We start from the raw sequence: 15938 nt of genomic DNA on the forward strand, positions 1-15938 counted from the left end.
TTTTTCAAATTCGGGTTTAAAAAGGTAGTGGGGCTAAACTGAAAGTAAATAAAATTTTGGGCTGAAACTGTAATTAAGTAAAAGTTTTTTATTTCCAATGACGGTGGTCAGAAATCGAGTAAGGATGGGTGGATCTGAAAGATTTTGGGTTGGTAAGTATGATGGTGGTGGTGGTTTGTTCGAAAAAGTGGTGTTTTAGCCGGAAATTGTAGATAAAGCCGGCGGTTTTGGAGGGCTTCGGTTTCCGGTGGTTTGAGGGTCGATAGGCGGTGAGGAATGGTGGGAAAGGTTCAGTTGATGGAGAGGAATGGACTGATGGTGGTTCTTCTGGCCAAATCACGCCAGAAAGTAGTGAACGGAGGTGGCGGCGATCGCGGTTGATTTGGCTTTGTCTTCCGGCGATCTGTGGCTAACAGACGGTGGAAGATGCTTGGGGTTTGATGGCCGGGATTTATGATCCGTTTAGTGGTGGTTGTGTCCAGATCGGTGACGGAAAATGAGAGCTGGCAGCCTTGGACGGTGGCCGCGGGCTGAAGGTTTTGTTTCTATTCTGTTTCGGTTTTTTTTTTTTTAACTAAACGGAAAAAATCAAAGAAGGAAAAAAAAGAAAGGTTTGGTGGTAGATGGGTGGTAGATGGAGTTAGATTGGTGATACCAGGTTTTACTCTGATACCAAACTGATGCAACGGAAGTTTAATGTTCAAAATATTCTGTTGATTCTAGAGAATACCGGAACAAAAGAACAACTAAATTCACATTGATTCAAAAGAATACCGCGAATTTAGGGGTTAAGACTCGTTGATTCCACAAAATACTGAGAATTAATTGTTCAAATACTCACAAAGAGATTTGAAAATTGAAATATTATTGAACTCAAAATTCTACCTTCAAAGGCTACAAGAGGGAGCTATTTATAGTAGTAGTAATTATCCTAATTAATGAAGTAAAAACAAAATCCCAAATTGAAAGGGAAACAAAATTCTAAATTAGAAAGGAATTAAAAAGTCTTAAACTTTAGTTAATAAGGAAACTAATCCTAGTATAATATGGATTCCTATTCTTCATCAAACACCCAGAAGCTTCCTACGAGTGCAATGGCATTAACAACCATTTTAACCAGCTGACGGACAAGTTTCAAAGCCTCATTCATTTGGTTAGGCAAAATAGAAAATACAGCTGTCGTATTAAGCAAGTGATGGACGTGTTGAATCACGTGTATCATTATTCTTTCAACCGATGTTATGTTAACATCATACATCCTTTTGATGCTTTGCAACCGACATGCAATATAGTCAAAACCTACATGCTATACACATCTTGGGATAATAATTGACTTGTCAATCTCGATTATAAACCCAAGTTTGAGTTTCATCCTTCAATATTCTCTACTTTGAACTCAAATAAGTTACTAATCATATTTATTATCTCAAAACACATTTGCAATCTAAACTCTGCAGATTCTAGTTGACTTCAAGCAAAACTCAAACTTGGCATATAGTACAACATTGGTCAGCATGTTTGCAAGGTTGTCATTAGTGTGGTGAAATCACCAACTTTACCAAACACCTCTAGTCTTATGTAGTAAAGCTTAATATCAATGTGATTTGTCTTTTCATATTGTATTTGATTCTTGCTCAAATAGATAACACTCTAACTATCACACTGAACAATCACTTACTTTTGCTCATACCCAAATTTAGCACTATCATTTCGAGTTAAATTGCTTTTTTAATGACTTCTACAGTTACAGGTATTCAGCTTCAGTTGTTGATAAAGCAAAAAGCACTTTGCAATGAGGCTTTTTGATTTATGGTACAACCATTTATTGAACAAATAGCCAGTTAAGGATCTCTGTCTATTAAAATCCCTTACGTAGTCAGCATCTACAAAGCCCTTCACACTGACTTCACCCTTTGTTTTCCAATTTTATACATCAAGCCATAATCAACTCTATCATTAAGATATATTAAGGTCCATATAACAATCTTCCAATGTTATTTACCTAGATTTGCCATATATTTATTTACAACACCTATTGCATAAGAAATATCTAGCCTAGTTGGAACCATTGCATACATTAAGTAACTTGCAGCACTTGAATATGGAATAAAAGCCATTTCAACTTCTCATCATCAATTTTTGGACATTGTTGACATGAAAGACTAAAATGAGCTAGTAATGGCATTTGAACAGCCTTTGAATACCTTATCTTAAACCTTTAGAGAACTTTTCCGATGTATTTCTGTTGTGTCAAACATAAAACACACTTCATTCTCTCTTTAATTAACTATACTCCAAAGATTTTCTTAGTTGCTTCTTTAAGTCATTTACATGATCTATACTCTAACAAGTTATTAGCATATCATCAATTTACAGCAACAAATGGATCTTGTTATAACCATCTATATTTTTGAAATATACAAAGCAATCAAAAGTTACACCTTTGAAAACCATGTTCAGCCATAAAGTTGTCAAATCTCAAATGCCACTATTTGAAAGATTGTTTAAGTGTATATAAGGACTTCTTAATATGACAAACATGATTGGCTTTCTCCCAATCCACATAGCCATTAGGTTAAGCCATCATAATCATCTCATCTAATTCAGTATATAGAAAAGCAATCTTAATATTTATTTGCTCAAGATGCATATTATTCACAGCAACAAATGCCAAGAAGATTCTCAAAGAGGAATGCCTAACCATTAGAGAAAACACATTAGTAAAGTTTATGCCCACTTTTTGCGTTAAGCCTTTGGTTACAAGCCTAACTTTGAACTTTTGTGGTTCAACACCTAGTATAATCTCCTTAATCTTATAACTCCACTTACACCCCACTTTCTTGTTTATAGGTCTTTCAATCAGATCTCTTGTATGATTTTTTTGTCAAGGACCGTATTTCCACTTCCATGGCTTTCTTCCATCCATCTAACTTATCACTCTTTATAGCCACTGAGTTAGTCCTTGGTTCTTTAGTTTTAGCATCATGTGTTGCTGTTAATGCAAATACAATCAGATCTACATATGGATATCTCTTTAATAGCCTAATTACTCTCTTCTCTTTATCTTTTACCAGCTGATGGTCTCCGATTCCTTGATCACTAATTGACTCGTCCTCTGATTTAGAAATTTCCTTTCAGATCTATATTCTAATTTGGCTTTTGTTTTGAACTTTAACTTGATAATTAACCTCAAAATAAGTCTTTTGATCCTTATCTCTAGGCTCTATGACTGTTGGTTTTGACTGAGCTCAAATTTGAAGCATTTTTGACTCAATAAACATAACATCTCTACTAATGATAGATCTTGGTAGTTTAAAATCAGTGCAGTAGAGCTTGTACCCCCTCACCCTATCAAGATAGCTTAGAAACACACATTTTAAGGCTCCATGTTCTAGTTATCCCTGCTTAATGTGTGCATATATAGGACAACCAAAGACCCTCATACTAGAATATTCAACTGGTTTATTATACCAGAGTTTAATAGTTGTTTTAAATTTAATTTTAGATGAGGGGCTTTTGTTCACTATATAGTAGGTTTTTGATAAAACATCTGCCCACAAGGCCTTAGATAGCCTTGAATGAATAAGTATATATCTCACCCTGTCAATCAAACTCATATTCATCCTTTCAGCTAATCTATTTTGTTGAGATGTGTATCTCACTATTTTGTGTCTTATAATGCCATCTTCAATACAAAAGTCATCAAACATCTTGTTACAAAGCTTTAAACTATTATCGGTCCTCAACCTTCTGACCTTTCTATTTTTTTAAGTTTCTACCAATGTTTTTCAAGCTTTGAACTACTCAAACACATCATCCTTAACTTTCAACATATACACCCAAACCATCCTTGAAAAGTCATCAATAAGAGATAATAAATACCTTGTCTCGCCTAAAGAAGCTATATGTGCTAGTTCCCATAAATCAGAATAGATATAATTTACAGTTCCTTTATATACATAAACATCAGACTGACTTTTACTCTTGAACACTTGCTTAAGACACATTCTTCACAAAACCTCAAGATCTTTATCTTATCCTCTCTTAAAACCCCTTGTATTGATAGTTCTTTTAAGCATTTTTCCCTCATATGGCCTAAATTCAAATGCTGCAACATTGTTTTATCTAGATCCTATCTAGACACCCCAACATCATTTGTAACAGTAATTTCTTGAAGAATATACATGCCATTATTCTTGTCTCTCTTCATTAGCATCATAGACCCTTTCAATACTCTTGAGGGTATCGAATTAAAACTTAACTAAGTATCCTATTTTATCAAACATTCCGAGGGAGATAAGGTTTCTCTTCAATTCAGGTACATGTTTGACATCCATTAACTCTTTAAACATGACATCAAACATTTTCAGCCCAGTTACGCCCTTACCAACTACCTTATAACATAGATCATTTCCCATTACAACTACCTTACCATCATAGGCTTCATAGTTTATGAATAGGTTCTTATTAGGGCACATATGGTGAACAATGCCATATCATCATATTATATATGTGAACAATGTCATACTTGTGAATAACACCATATATGTGAACAATGTCATACTTGTGAATAACACCATATATGTGAACAGTACCGTATATGTGAACAGCGTCGAATACACTTTTATGCTCCTTCTAAGGTTTTCGACCGTTTCAAGCTTAAAAATGTCATTTGTTTTGCTGTCTGGCTTCTCATTAGTTGTGAAATGGCCAAAGTATCCCCGAAATACATAAAATACTTACATTATAATAAAACACACATAATAAAAGCTTAAATGATTTAAACACATAAAAGTGAAATGTTAGTGAGACTTGGAGCATAAATGACAGTTTTACCCCGAATAAATATGCATTCTCCAGTACTCAACAACAATCTTTCTTGAAGTGTCCTTCCTTGTGGCATTGGAAGCATTTTAGATTTCTTGGCCTGGATTTGGATCTTTTCTTTTTTCTTTGGACATCTTCTCTCTTTTATGATTTCCCCCTTACTATCAAGCTTTCTCCTCTCTTGATTTTTTTCTTTGTTGCAACCTTCAAACTCAAAGTTTCTTTGACATCTACCATGGATGAATGTGTATAGATGAATGTGTCAACTAAATGTTAATAAGAGCACAACAATATTATAGCTTTGTCCTTTTCATCAATTTTCACATTAATATCTTCAAGATCTAGCTTGATTTATTTGAAAGCATCAATGTGATATGAGATTGATGACCCTTCTCCCATCTGTAAAGTGTACAACTTTTTCTTTGTGGCTAATCTCTTAACTATTGACTTCTTGGTATACAAGTCCTCAAGTCTCTTCCACAATCCTTCTACGATCCTTTAACTACCAACTTCTCTGAGAACACTATCCCTAAAACTAAGGACTATAGCATTACGAGCTCTATCCATCACATTTGGTAAATCTCCATTAGATATCTTTCCTGTCTTTTTGGATAATGAAGCTTCACTAAGTGCTTCCTCTAAACTTGAAGCACTAACAAACCCCATCTTGAGCCTCCACAAATAAAAATTATTATCCTTTATAAATTTCTCCACATCAAGCTAAAGTGCTACCATTGTTGAGATCAAGAACTTAAAAATAAGCTCTAATATTAATTTGTTGAACCTTAAACCAGCAAAGAACTTATTTATATTCCCCAAGGCCCACTCTAAACTCTATGAATTTAGGTTAACACCTAGAGTATTGAATCTTGATGAAACTTGTACAAATAGTCATAAGTAAGTTGATTAAATCAACAAGAACAGAATCGATAATACACACAAGATTTATAATGGTTCGACCACTATTTTGCCTAAATCCACTGTGAAAAGAGAGATAAGGTTTCACAATTTTTTAGTTTTACAACATACAATATTGAAGAAGAGATGTAATTGAATTAATCTAGACACACAACGGACCATAAGGCTTTATATACAAAGAGTACATGATCTAGAAAGGTCCCTCAGCAACCAGCTCGTGTGATTTTACATATGTTACCAAACTCCAAAAGCTTTTCATGTGTGTAACAGCGTTAACAGCCGTTTGAACTAGCTAACGGACGTGTGTCAAAGCCTTATCCATTTTGTTAGGCAAAACAACAAATGCAGCCATGGTATTAAGTAAGTGATGCACGTGTTGAATTACATGTCTCACTTATTCTTCCAGCTGACATTATACAAACATCATACATTACTTTAGTGCTTTACAACTGGCATGCCATACAACCAAAACCGACATGTCTTACACATCTTAGGATAATAACCGACTTGTCAATCTTAATCATAATCCTAGATTTAAGGTTTATCTTTCAACATCATGTATTACCAAGATTTCATAATCCACTACTATTCAACTAGTAATTATTTAATTATCAATTAATCCCCAATTTTAGAGTGACAACACAAAATCATTCAAGTAATCATATCTAATATAGGTTCTTTTTCGCTTTAAGGTAGGATTTCTAAGTATTATATGTATCCTACTGAAAAGCAAAGAACCAAAGTTTCTAAAGTATTCTAAGTGTCCAATTTATTAAAAGGTACATAATCAAAGAGAATCTCTTAACTATCAAGAATACATGATATTAAAGATGAAAAGATAATTATTCAATTAATCATTTGAAACAACAATCATAATCATCAAAGAACACATGTGAGGAATTAATTAAATAAAAGTAATTTATTTCATTGAATAGGATGAAAATCCTCAAACTCAGTATAAGAAAATTAGTCAGACATATTTGAATAGGGAGTAACAAAATAAAGAAAATTAATCTTGCAAAAATTGGAGGATTGCTGCTCCTTTCTGCCGAATGTGTTTGGCTTCTTCTCTTCTAAGTTCTCTTTTTTTTCTTCATTTATAATAATGTCTGTGACCATAAGTTATAGCAGAATTCTATATCACTAGACCCAAATTCTAATATGAATCATTTTCCAATTCTAAAGTCAAATTTCCTAATTAATGCCACCATTACTTCTCAACACCATAAACCATCAATTAGAGATGGCCAACGGGCTTTAAAGGAAGGCCCAGGCGTGCTTGTGCTCATACCCTGCTGCGCCCACCATATGCTTTGCGTCATGTCATACCGTGACATTTTTTTGGCTTAGGCCCGACCTGACACGTGCACACATCTTGTGCCCACTCGTGCCATGCCCACATGTGTTGTGTCGTGCCCTGCCTTGCCTAAGAAAAACAAAACACGATAAGCTTTTTTAAAATGTCAAGTTGTTGACGTATTTTTTTCAAGCTTATGTACTTTTGGTCCATGTGTCTTTAGACAAATTCAATAGAATAAAAAATTTAAAACTCAAGTCCATATTCAATAATAATAAATTAATAATTGTAAGAGAATGTAATACTAATTATTGAGTTAGACTTTATTGTATTAGAATTGTTTTTTAATACTTAACAACAATAACAACAATAGTAACAATAATGAATTTTTCTTAAGAGTTAACTTAATTGTTAACTTGGACTTAGATAGTGTTATAGATTATAGTCCATAACAACATTAATACATATCTATAAAATCATAATATTTATAATCTTATTTATTAAAATCATGATATCAATTATTCATTTAATAAATTTTAAACATAAATCAATTAGATTTTTTTAACTAAGAATTAGATGAATTTAAAATACTTGTGCTAATAAAATATATTAAAATATTCAATTTCAAGTTATTTGTAAAATCATAAAATTTTAAGTTTACTTTCATTAAAAAGTGAAACGTGCATTTTGTAGGCTTTTTCACGTGTCATGTTTTAGCCTATCTCTAATCATGATGGGCTTTTAAGGCCCGCGTGCCTAAAATTCTAAGTTCGACCAACCCCCGTGCGTGCCTTACTGCGTCGCATGCCCTATCGAAATGTGCTTGTGCCGTGCTGTACAGACACTTATCATGCATGTGCCGTGTCATGCCGTGCTGTGTGTTGCCAAGCCCATTGGCCATCTCTACCATCAATTTCTTTCTACGTCTAATTGCTCAGTACGTGCTCTCCTCAAAGCTATTGGTTCCATTAATTATTGGCCTTTTTTTTATCTTCTAATTTAATCTTCATGACTTCCCAAATTGAACTTTTTCATGCAGGCATCCCTCCCTTATAGGTGAAATCCATACAAATAGTTCTCTAAGCTGCTGCAGCCTTGCCTTCTATCAAGTAAGAAGATCGATTCTTAGCCACCCTTTCGCCCTCAGTCAAATTCGGGGAAAAGGCAGATTATCTAGGAAATACAATAAGAAGTTATGCAAGGTTTAATCGATAATCTCCAATTAATTTACTATTCAATAAAATAAATAAATAAATAAATTAAAAATAACATATAGTAATAACTAACAACTATATAATTAAGGACAAAATATGTATGTATTATATACTTATCATTTACTCTTATAAGGTAAAACTACCAAGAATTTACGTTAACTTCAATATTTTTCCAATTTTATACCAAACTCATTGTTTATATTACTACTTCATTAGTTTGATTACTAGTCTTTTTTCTTTTTTTTTTTGAGAAGTGATTACTAGTCTTTAATTAAAGTAACATAGTGTTTTATATCATAATACTCATGTAAATTATTGGACTGTCCAATTTATATCATTTACACGTAAAGGTAGTTAAAATAATAATTAGATTTCATTTTAAAATATTATATTATCAGTCACAAAATTAAATATATAAATTAGTAGATATAATAACTCATAATTATTGAGACAATTCAGTTGTTTTATATCATAATAACAAAATTGTAAAATAAAACTTTTATTGAAGTTTATGATCAAAGAAACTTAAGGAAAAAATTTAATAGAAAGATTTAATTGATTGATTGTACAAATTTTTATTAATTTGTATTTACTAAAAATATTGTGAATTTATTGTAATTATATTTTAGAAGCAAGGTGAATTAACAAAAATAGTGGGTGCAAATATGCCCACCCCTTTATTTTATACATCCAACCCTCATATATTTCACAACCAATGATAGTTATTCATTTTTATTAGTTGTAATTTTACAACTGATTAAACAGTTGTCTTAGATGTAATCTGTAATCATTTACCAAATAAGCATGTGATGTGGATGTCCAGCTTGGGCCACCGGAACCGAATTGAAACAAAAAATTATTTTGATTTTGGTTCAGTTCGGGTTACCTTCAAAACTATTCAGTCACAAATCTCAAAACCGATCGGGTTATATTTTGATTAGGGTTAAACCCGCACCAAATAACCAACCCGATCGGGTTGCTATAAAAGAAAAAATCCATCTAAACCTAATCATACCTAGCCACACACACACACACACACACAAGACATCACAATTCCAGCCGCTGCCAAATCCTTCACTTCTTCTTCTGCCGCTACCAAATCCTTCACCTTCTTCTGTTGATTTAATTCTCACACACAGCTCACCTATACTACCATCCTCCGGCGAACCATGACGACCAACACTACCACCACCAAGATGGCGCCGGCTTCGCCCGAGGGATGTGAGCAGCCAGTTGATGGGGTTTAGTAGTTCAAAAGCGGCTATGAAAATAAGGGAGGATGCTAAAGATTCTTTTTTTTTAATATATATGAAATTGAAACTAATATTGAACAGAAAGTTTTCAATTTTTTTTTAAGAGAGTTGTCGGTTCTTTTCCTTTTGTTAGTGTTGTAATTGTTCTCTCTTCACACTAGTCATTCTTAGGAATTTTAAAAGGGAAATTATTTCTGCACTATTTGTTTGTGTTACTTTTTTTTTTTACATGTACATCTAATTATTTTTAAAATTTTAACATATATTTTATATTATTTTTATTTTTAAACTTATATCAATTAATAATTTTAACACTAAAAATAATTATGTTACTGTTAAATAAATTTTAAAAAAAATTATTCTATAAAATTTTAAAAAATATATTTATAAAAATACTTTTAAATTTAATAAAATAAATAAATCACAAAATTTGAAATGGTAACTTTTAAATAAAATTATATTTATAAAAAATAACATTTTGTAATTATAATTTTATTTAATTTTTATAATTAAATTAAGTATAAGAAAGTTCAGAAGAGAAAAATTTTTTATAAATATTGTGAATTTTCTATAATTAATATTAAAAACTTTCTTATACAAAATAAATATAACTATGACTAAAAAAATTAACATGATAATTTGTAAATGAAATTATATTCATGAAAAATTAACATATTAGATTAAGATTTATTTATTTTATTAAATTTAGGAGTATTTTTATAATTATAATTTTTTTATTTTTTAAAATTTTATAAAATAAAATGATATTTTAATTCATTGAGAGATAAAACAATTAATTTTTAGAGTCAAAATGATTGATTGACACAAATTTAATATGAAAAAAATAATGTAGAGATAATTTTACTTTTCTTATATTTAAAAAAAAAAAAAATTCTTCTTTGTCTTTTTACGTATTCTTAATTTTTTTCTCCTTTGTCCTCTTACATATTCTCTTTACTATTTTACTCCAATTTGGATTCCCCGAATTCAAGTTGTGGCAAGTTCTTCCACCATCGACCTTGAAGCCATTGCCGTTGCGAGCCACAGTTTTAATTTTAGTTAATTTTTTGGTTAATTGTTTTGTTAATTTTTCATGTTAATTGTTAAATATTCTTAGTTGTTCATGAGTTAATTTTTTGATAGGATTTGAGAAGAATAAATTTTTTTGTTAATTATTAAGTTTTTTATTGGAGAAAAAGAATTTTCGGGATTAAGGTTTATCAGTTAAATTGAACTCGAATTTGTAATCAATACCAAGCCGAAGATGTAGGGGTGATTTTTGGTGAGCTAAGAGTATCTCCAAAAACCTCTATTAATTTTACTCTTTAAATATCTATTTGCTTACTTATGTGACAAATAAAAGAGTGAAAAAAATATGTTATTCTTCAAATATAAATAAATTAATAGTATTTTAATCAAATAATTATTTTTTTAAGAGAAAAGTCAATAACAATTAAAACATTTTTCTCTCTTTCTCTAATGAAAAATAATAAAATATAAATTAAAAAGGGATAAATCAACTTTCTAAATTTAAAGAAAGAGAATTATCTTTTATTTAAAAAATTTTAATTAGAGTGTTTTTTAGAATCTTAAATATTAATGTGGCTCTTCAAATAAATAATAAAATATTATTTAAAAAGTCTTTTAGTGATGCTCTAAGACTAGGGCTAAAAATAGCTCATCATTTGTAATTAAGAAAATGTCATTAATGAAGAGATAAAAAAAATGACATTAACGAGAGTTAAACTATTGACACCGTTCTATTCTCCTCGTAAAATTATATTTATTTTAATTCTGAAAATATCTTTTTTTTAATATACTTTTTTAATTTTTAATTTAATTTTTGTCTTTAGTGTTGAATGTCAATATAATAATATGTTATTTTTCTTTTCTTTTACAATTTTGTTGTTACTCCATACACAAATAAAAAAATATTAAAAGTTTTATTTGTAATAAATTTTTGAATGTCAATCACCGGTTTAAATTGTACATATTTTAAATTATAATTAAAAGCAAATTGAAGTACAAATATATTTAATTAATAAGAAATAAAGAAAATTTAAATAAAGAAAAAAATGGCTGATTATGAATATAAGTAATTTATTTGAAAAAAATTTATGTGCATTTGATTCTTATATTTATTATTTGAAATTTTTGAAGTGGTTTATAAGGATAATGATGGGGTGTTAATAACTTCACTCATTAATGAAATATATAAGTAGGAATGATAAAAAATTATGAAATTTTTTTTTTCTAAGTACACTCACTTTTAATTCAAAGTGTACCTACTTATGATTAAAATTTTAGTGCCATGATTTGAAGAGCCACCCAAAAATAGAAATCTTGACCATATTTCCACTGAAAAAAGACACCTACACCCCTAATATTTAGAAAAATGATCACAAAAATCTTTAAATTTTAAAAAAGAGACACTAAAATCTTTTTTACCTATAATACTCTTTAACTACAGTAATTAAAAAATTGACTTTAAAAATTTTTAATTAACACAAATTTAATATTAATAATATAATTTATCTAGTAGACTAATAATATTAAATTATTCTTTATATTTAAAATAATATTAAATTTTAAATTATTTGATTTATTTTAATAATCTATTTATAGTATTATACAAATTTAAATAAATCTTTGGACTAAATAAATTTTACAATTAAAAAATCTCTCAATTAATAATATTAAAATTAAATTTTACTTAATATTCAAAATAATTTTAATTTTAATGTATTTATTTTAATATTATATTTCTATCTATTATTAGAAATCACTTTAATATAATAAAATAGATATAAATGATTGAAAAATATTATTAAAATAATTTTGAAATGTATATATTATTACATTTATTTTACTTAAACCGCACCATAAATTTCAATTGGTTCAGTTTCATGTTTGTTAACGGTATGAATCGGTTCGGTTTTATTTTAAAACAATTTCATCAAGTTCATTCTTTAAAAACTAAAATTATTGATGTGAAAAGTCATTCCATTCGACCCTGCCCTTGAAGTTAAGGACTATAAAATAATGAGGCAAGCTGTGCACACATACTGCAAGTTATAAGTCTTACAAGAAAATGTTTGAGCCGAAGTTGGCAGGAAACTATTATAATCTTACCAGGATAATTCAGAAAAATATTACATGCGGAGATATGGAAAAATAAAAGTTCAAATACAATACAAAACAGATTTAACGACGCAATTAACATATTGAAGAAAATGATCCTCTTATTTACTTACCCTGTTTTGGCCTGATTTCTATTCCTTGGATAATGAGGCCACCCTTCCAGTCACCAGCGGCCACCTCCAAGACACTCATTTCCAGCTCACCATCTTCATCTTCTTTGTTCAAAAAATCACCTAACTCGATCTCCAACCACTCATCGTCTCTCTCCTTAGGATAACAGCCATCATTTTCTTTAGGCATTGAAGCCTGCCTGCGGCTGCGATTAAATAATCCAATACGCCTTGGATAATGATAACGTTGCCTCTGTCCTCTTTCAGCATCCAAATAAACGGTTCGTGTTTGGCTTTCACTACCAACAACTCCGACACTCGCGTCTACGGGTTGATATTCAAACCCATATGATCCAGCTGTTGGCTTGTACACAAGATATGCAGCATAGAGTGTCCGCGGAGACAGACTACGAGTATTAATTTTGCAACGGATTTCAAGCCAACAGACACAGATAAGCTCAGCCACCTCCGGAAACCTATATTTTTGATGTAGGCAATATATCTTTACACTCATAAAAAAAGAATAATAAATAAACAAATAAAAGCCACGAATAAAAGAAACAAACCTGGCCTCAGGAACAGAGGTCCACCTCCAATAAGTAGGTGTATCACCCCACACAATCAGAAGATCCCTCGCAGATATCATGTAACATTTCTTCCCACTCCGCTTGTCCAATGAAAAGCTCTGTTCAATGTCAGTGTCAACATTAGATATGCACGATGGCTTATATTAACAAATTAAGGAAAGAAGAAGATAAACCGCAAGAAAATTACGGTAAAATTTTTCCAAAAAAGGCATTTCGACAGTGTTTAGAGGAGTTTTTGGACAGATGACTTTCAAATTAAAACACTTTTGTGAAAGCACTAAAGCACATTGGACAGATGACTTTCAAATTAAAACACTTTTGCCAAAGTACTAAAGCACATTCTAGACTAGCACTTATCAAATGTCTCTCAAGAAAAAGACAAATCTAGTTCCCTTTTCAGACTCCCAACTGCTTTTTGACTCCCAAAATATATTATTGTTGATTTCAGCATATTTCAGAAAACGTTGTTAAAATTTTCTCTACAAAATAAAACACCATTTACACCATTTCAGAGACACATAACAAGTGCTTTCTGTAAAAGCGCTTTTTCAACCCAGAAGACCGTTCCAGTGATTTCATTCAATTAAACAACATGCTTTTGTTGGTGTCACAAGCACTTACAAGCAACAAACAACATTCAGCACCGAAACACACATCAAGGTCTCCAAACCAATTCTAACAAATACAGTTAAATTCTACCGAAACAAAGCGTAAATGCTGTAAGATCTTTACGGAAACTAGATAATTAAAACTGTATTTTAGGTGTTTTAAAAGAAATCAGTTTCAATTCAGAAATTCAGATTAATGATTTAACAACCACACATTAAAATCAAACGATAATAAATTATGGGTTATGAACAAAATAGAAAATCAAAGGAATTAAGTGATTATAATGTCTAAAAATGTGCCTACTTTTTTGCCTTCGTCGATGAGGATAGGGTTATGACAAAGGCTAAAATAGAGCTCCTTCTTGGAGGAGAAATGCAGCGAAGAAGAAGATGATGATGATGAAGCCGCATCGGAAAGGAGAGTAGGGTAATCGGGCGGCAGAAAGCGCTCCCAAACGGCGTCGGATTCGGCCGCCGACTTGAAGACGGTTGAAACTGAAGACAATCTGCATGCGTCACGAGGTGTAGTCAAGGAAATTACGTTGGCTATGCAACCTTCGGGTAAAAGCCCCATTTCTGCTTCCATGGAAATTAGAAAGAGGGAAAGGAGAGAGATAATAAGCAAATGAATCCCGTCGTTTTGATTCTTATGGTTTTTTATTTGGGCCTTTTATAGAGAGGTGGCCGATGAGAGATTCAAGGAAATCTTAGCGGTTAAGTTTTGGTTCATAATCATGATCCACACTGGCCAGCCATACGAAGCCTTATCGAACCGAACCGAATCCCCTTTTCTTTTTCTACTTTTTTTTTTTACTTTAAAAAGCATATTTAATTAAAAAAAAAGACAACTCTTGTTTATGGGATGATAAGAATTTCCTTTTCTGTCAACCAGGTCCCTGGCTAGTGTTATTACCAAAACACCCCTAGGTTTATTTTGCTGCGCAATCGGCAACAACGAACAATAATGAACTTCAACCATAAAAAGAAATATGCATACTAGAAGAGGGGTACAATATCCTCCAAACTTATTCTCTTACTTTCTTTTCTCACTCAAGCTATTTATTTGTTATTGTCCTACTCTCGATCTCTAACTTAAGCATTAGAGGGTCTACACTAGTAGCATGCTTAGCAACTCCTAATGGATTATTGTGTTGCAAGATTCTGACTATCGATCTATTTATTTCGAGGAGATCAAACTTTCTGACAATCCGTTCCACAAGTAAACAAACTCTTTCTCAACTCTTATTGTTGATCCAAACTTTGGTATCAACAAATATAAGTATATTTCCAACAATTACTCTTTTAAAAAAAAAAATATTTAATTGGTTATATATGTAATAGAATATATATATATATATATATATATATATATATATATGGGTACTGTCTGACTAAGGTGGTAAAATCTATTGTGTTTAAAATAAGGTTTCAGGTTCAAATTCTCCTGAATTAGGTTGCCTTTAGGCTAAATAAGGGGGAAAATGTAAAGCAATACATTACAACTAAAAAAAGAAAGAAAAGAAAAGGCAATACAATATAATTGAAGGGTTCGCTACTTTAGTTCAAGGGTAAATTTCAAAATCTCCAACATGAAATGATAATATTCAACTTAAACCCACTTTTATTCAAAAGATAAGACAAAAGTGGGAATGAATTGATGAATTTTTTTTTCATCTTCTTTACTAAAATAGAGGTAAGTTGAGGTTTACAATAGTTTGATGGTATTTTGAATATCATCATTCCATGAGGAGAGTAATCTGAAATTAACTCTTAGTTAGATAGCCTAAACCATAATTAAACACCTTAGATTCGTCTATATTATGATGCGTTTACTTCTCCAAAATTACAATAGATATGAATTAGAATATGTTAGAACCGGAATGAGAAATTAAAATTAGAATAAGTTGTCTAGTTGCGCTGTAAAAATTAAAATTCGAATGAGATATATTATTCTTTATATGTTTACTTTATTTTGCATTTCTA

At 30.9% G+C, this 15938-nt stretch overlaps 1 protein-coding gene across 1 annotated transcript; it reads right to left on the reverse strand.

The window, feature by feature from the left end:
• Positions 1-12515: 12515 nt before the first annotated feature.
• Positions 12516-14709, reverse strand: LOC102610959 (F-box protein At2g02240-like). Its single transcript, XM_015534411.3, has 3 exons — positions 14260-14709; positions 13327-13445; positions 12516-13236 (listed from the first exon to the last, which is right to left on the reverse strand). The coding sequence occupies exons 1-3, from the start codon at positions 14539-14541 to the stop codon at positions 12756-12758; spliced, it is 882 nt and encodes a 293-aa protein (XP_015389897.1). The 5' UTR covers positions 14542-14709; the 3' UTR covers positions 12516-12755.
• Between the last annotated feature and the right edge of the window lie 1229 nt (positions 14710-15938).

Source organism: Citrus sinensis, chromosome 6 (assembly GCF_022201045.2).
Source record: "Citrus sinensis cultivar Valencia sweet orange chromosome 6, DVS_A1.0, whole genome shotgun sequence".
Taxonomy (NCBI): domain Eukaryota; kingdom Viridiplantae; phylum Streptophyta; class Magnoliopsida; order Sapindales; family Rutaceae; genus Citrus; species Citrus sinensis.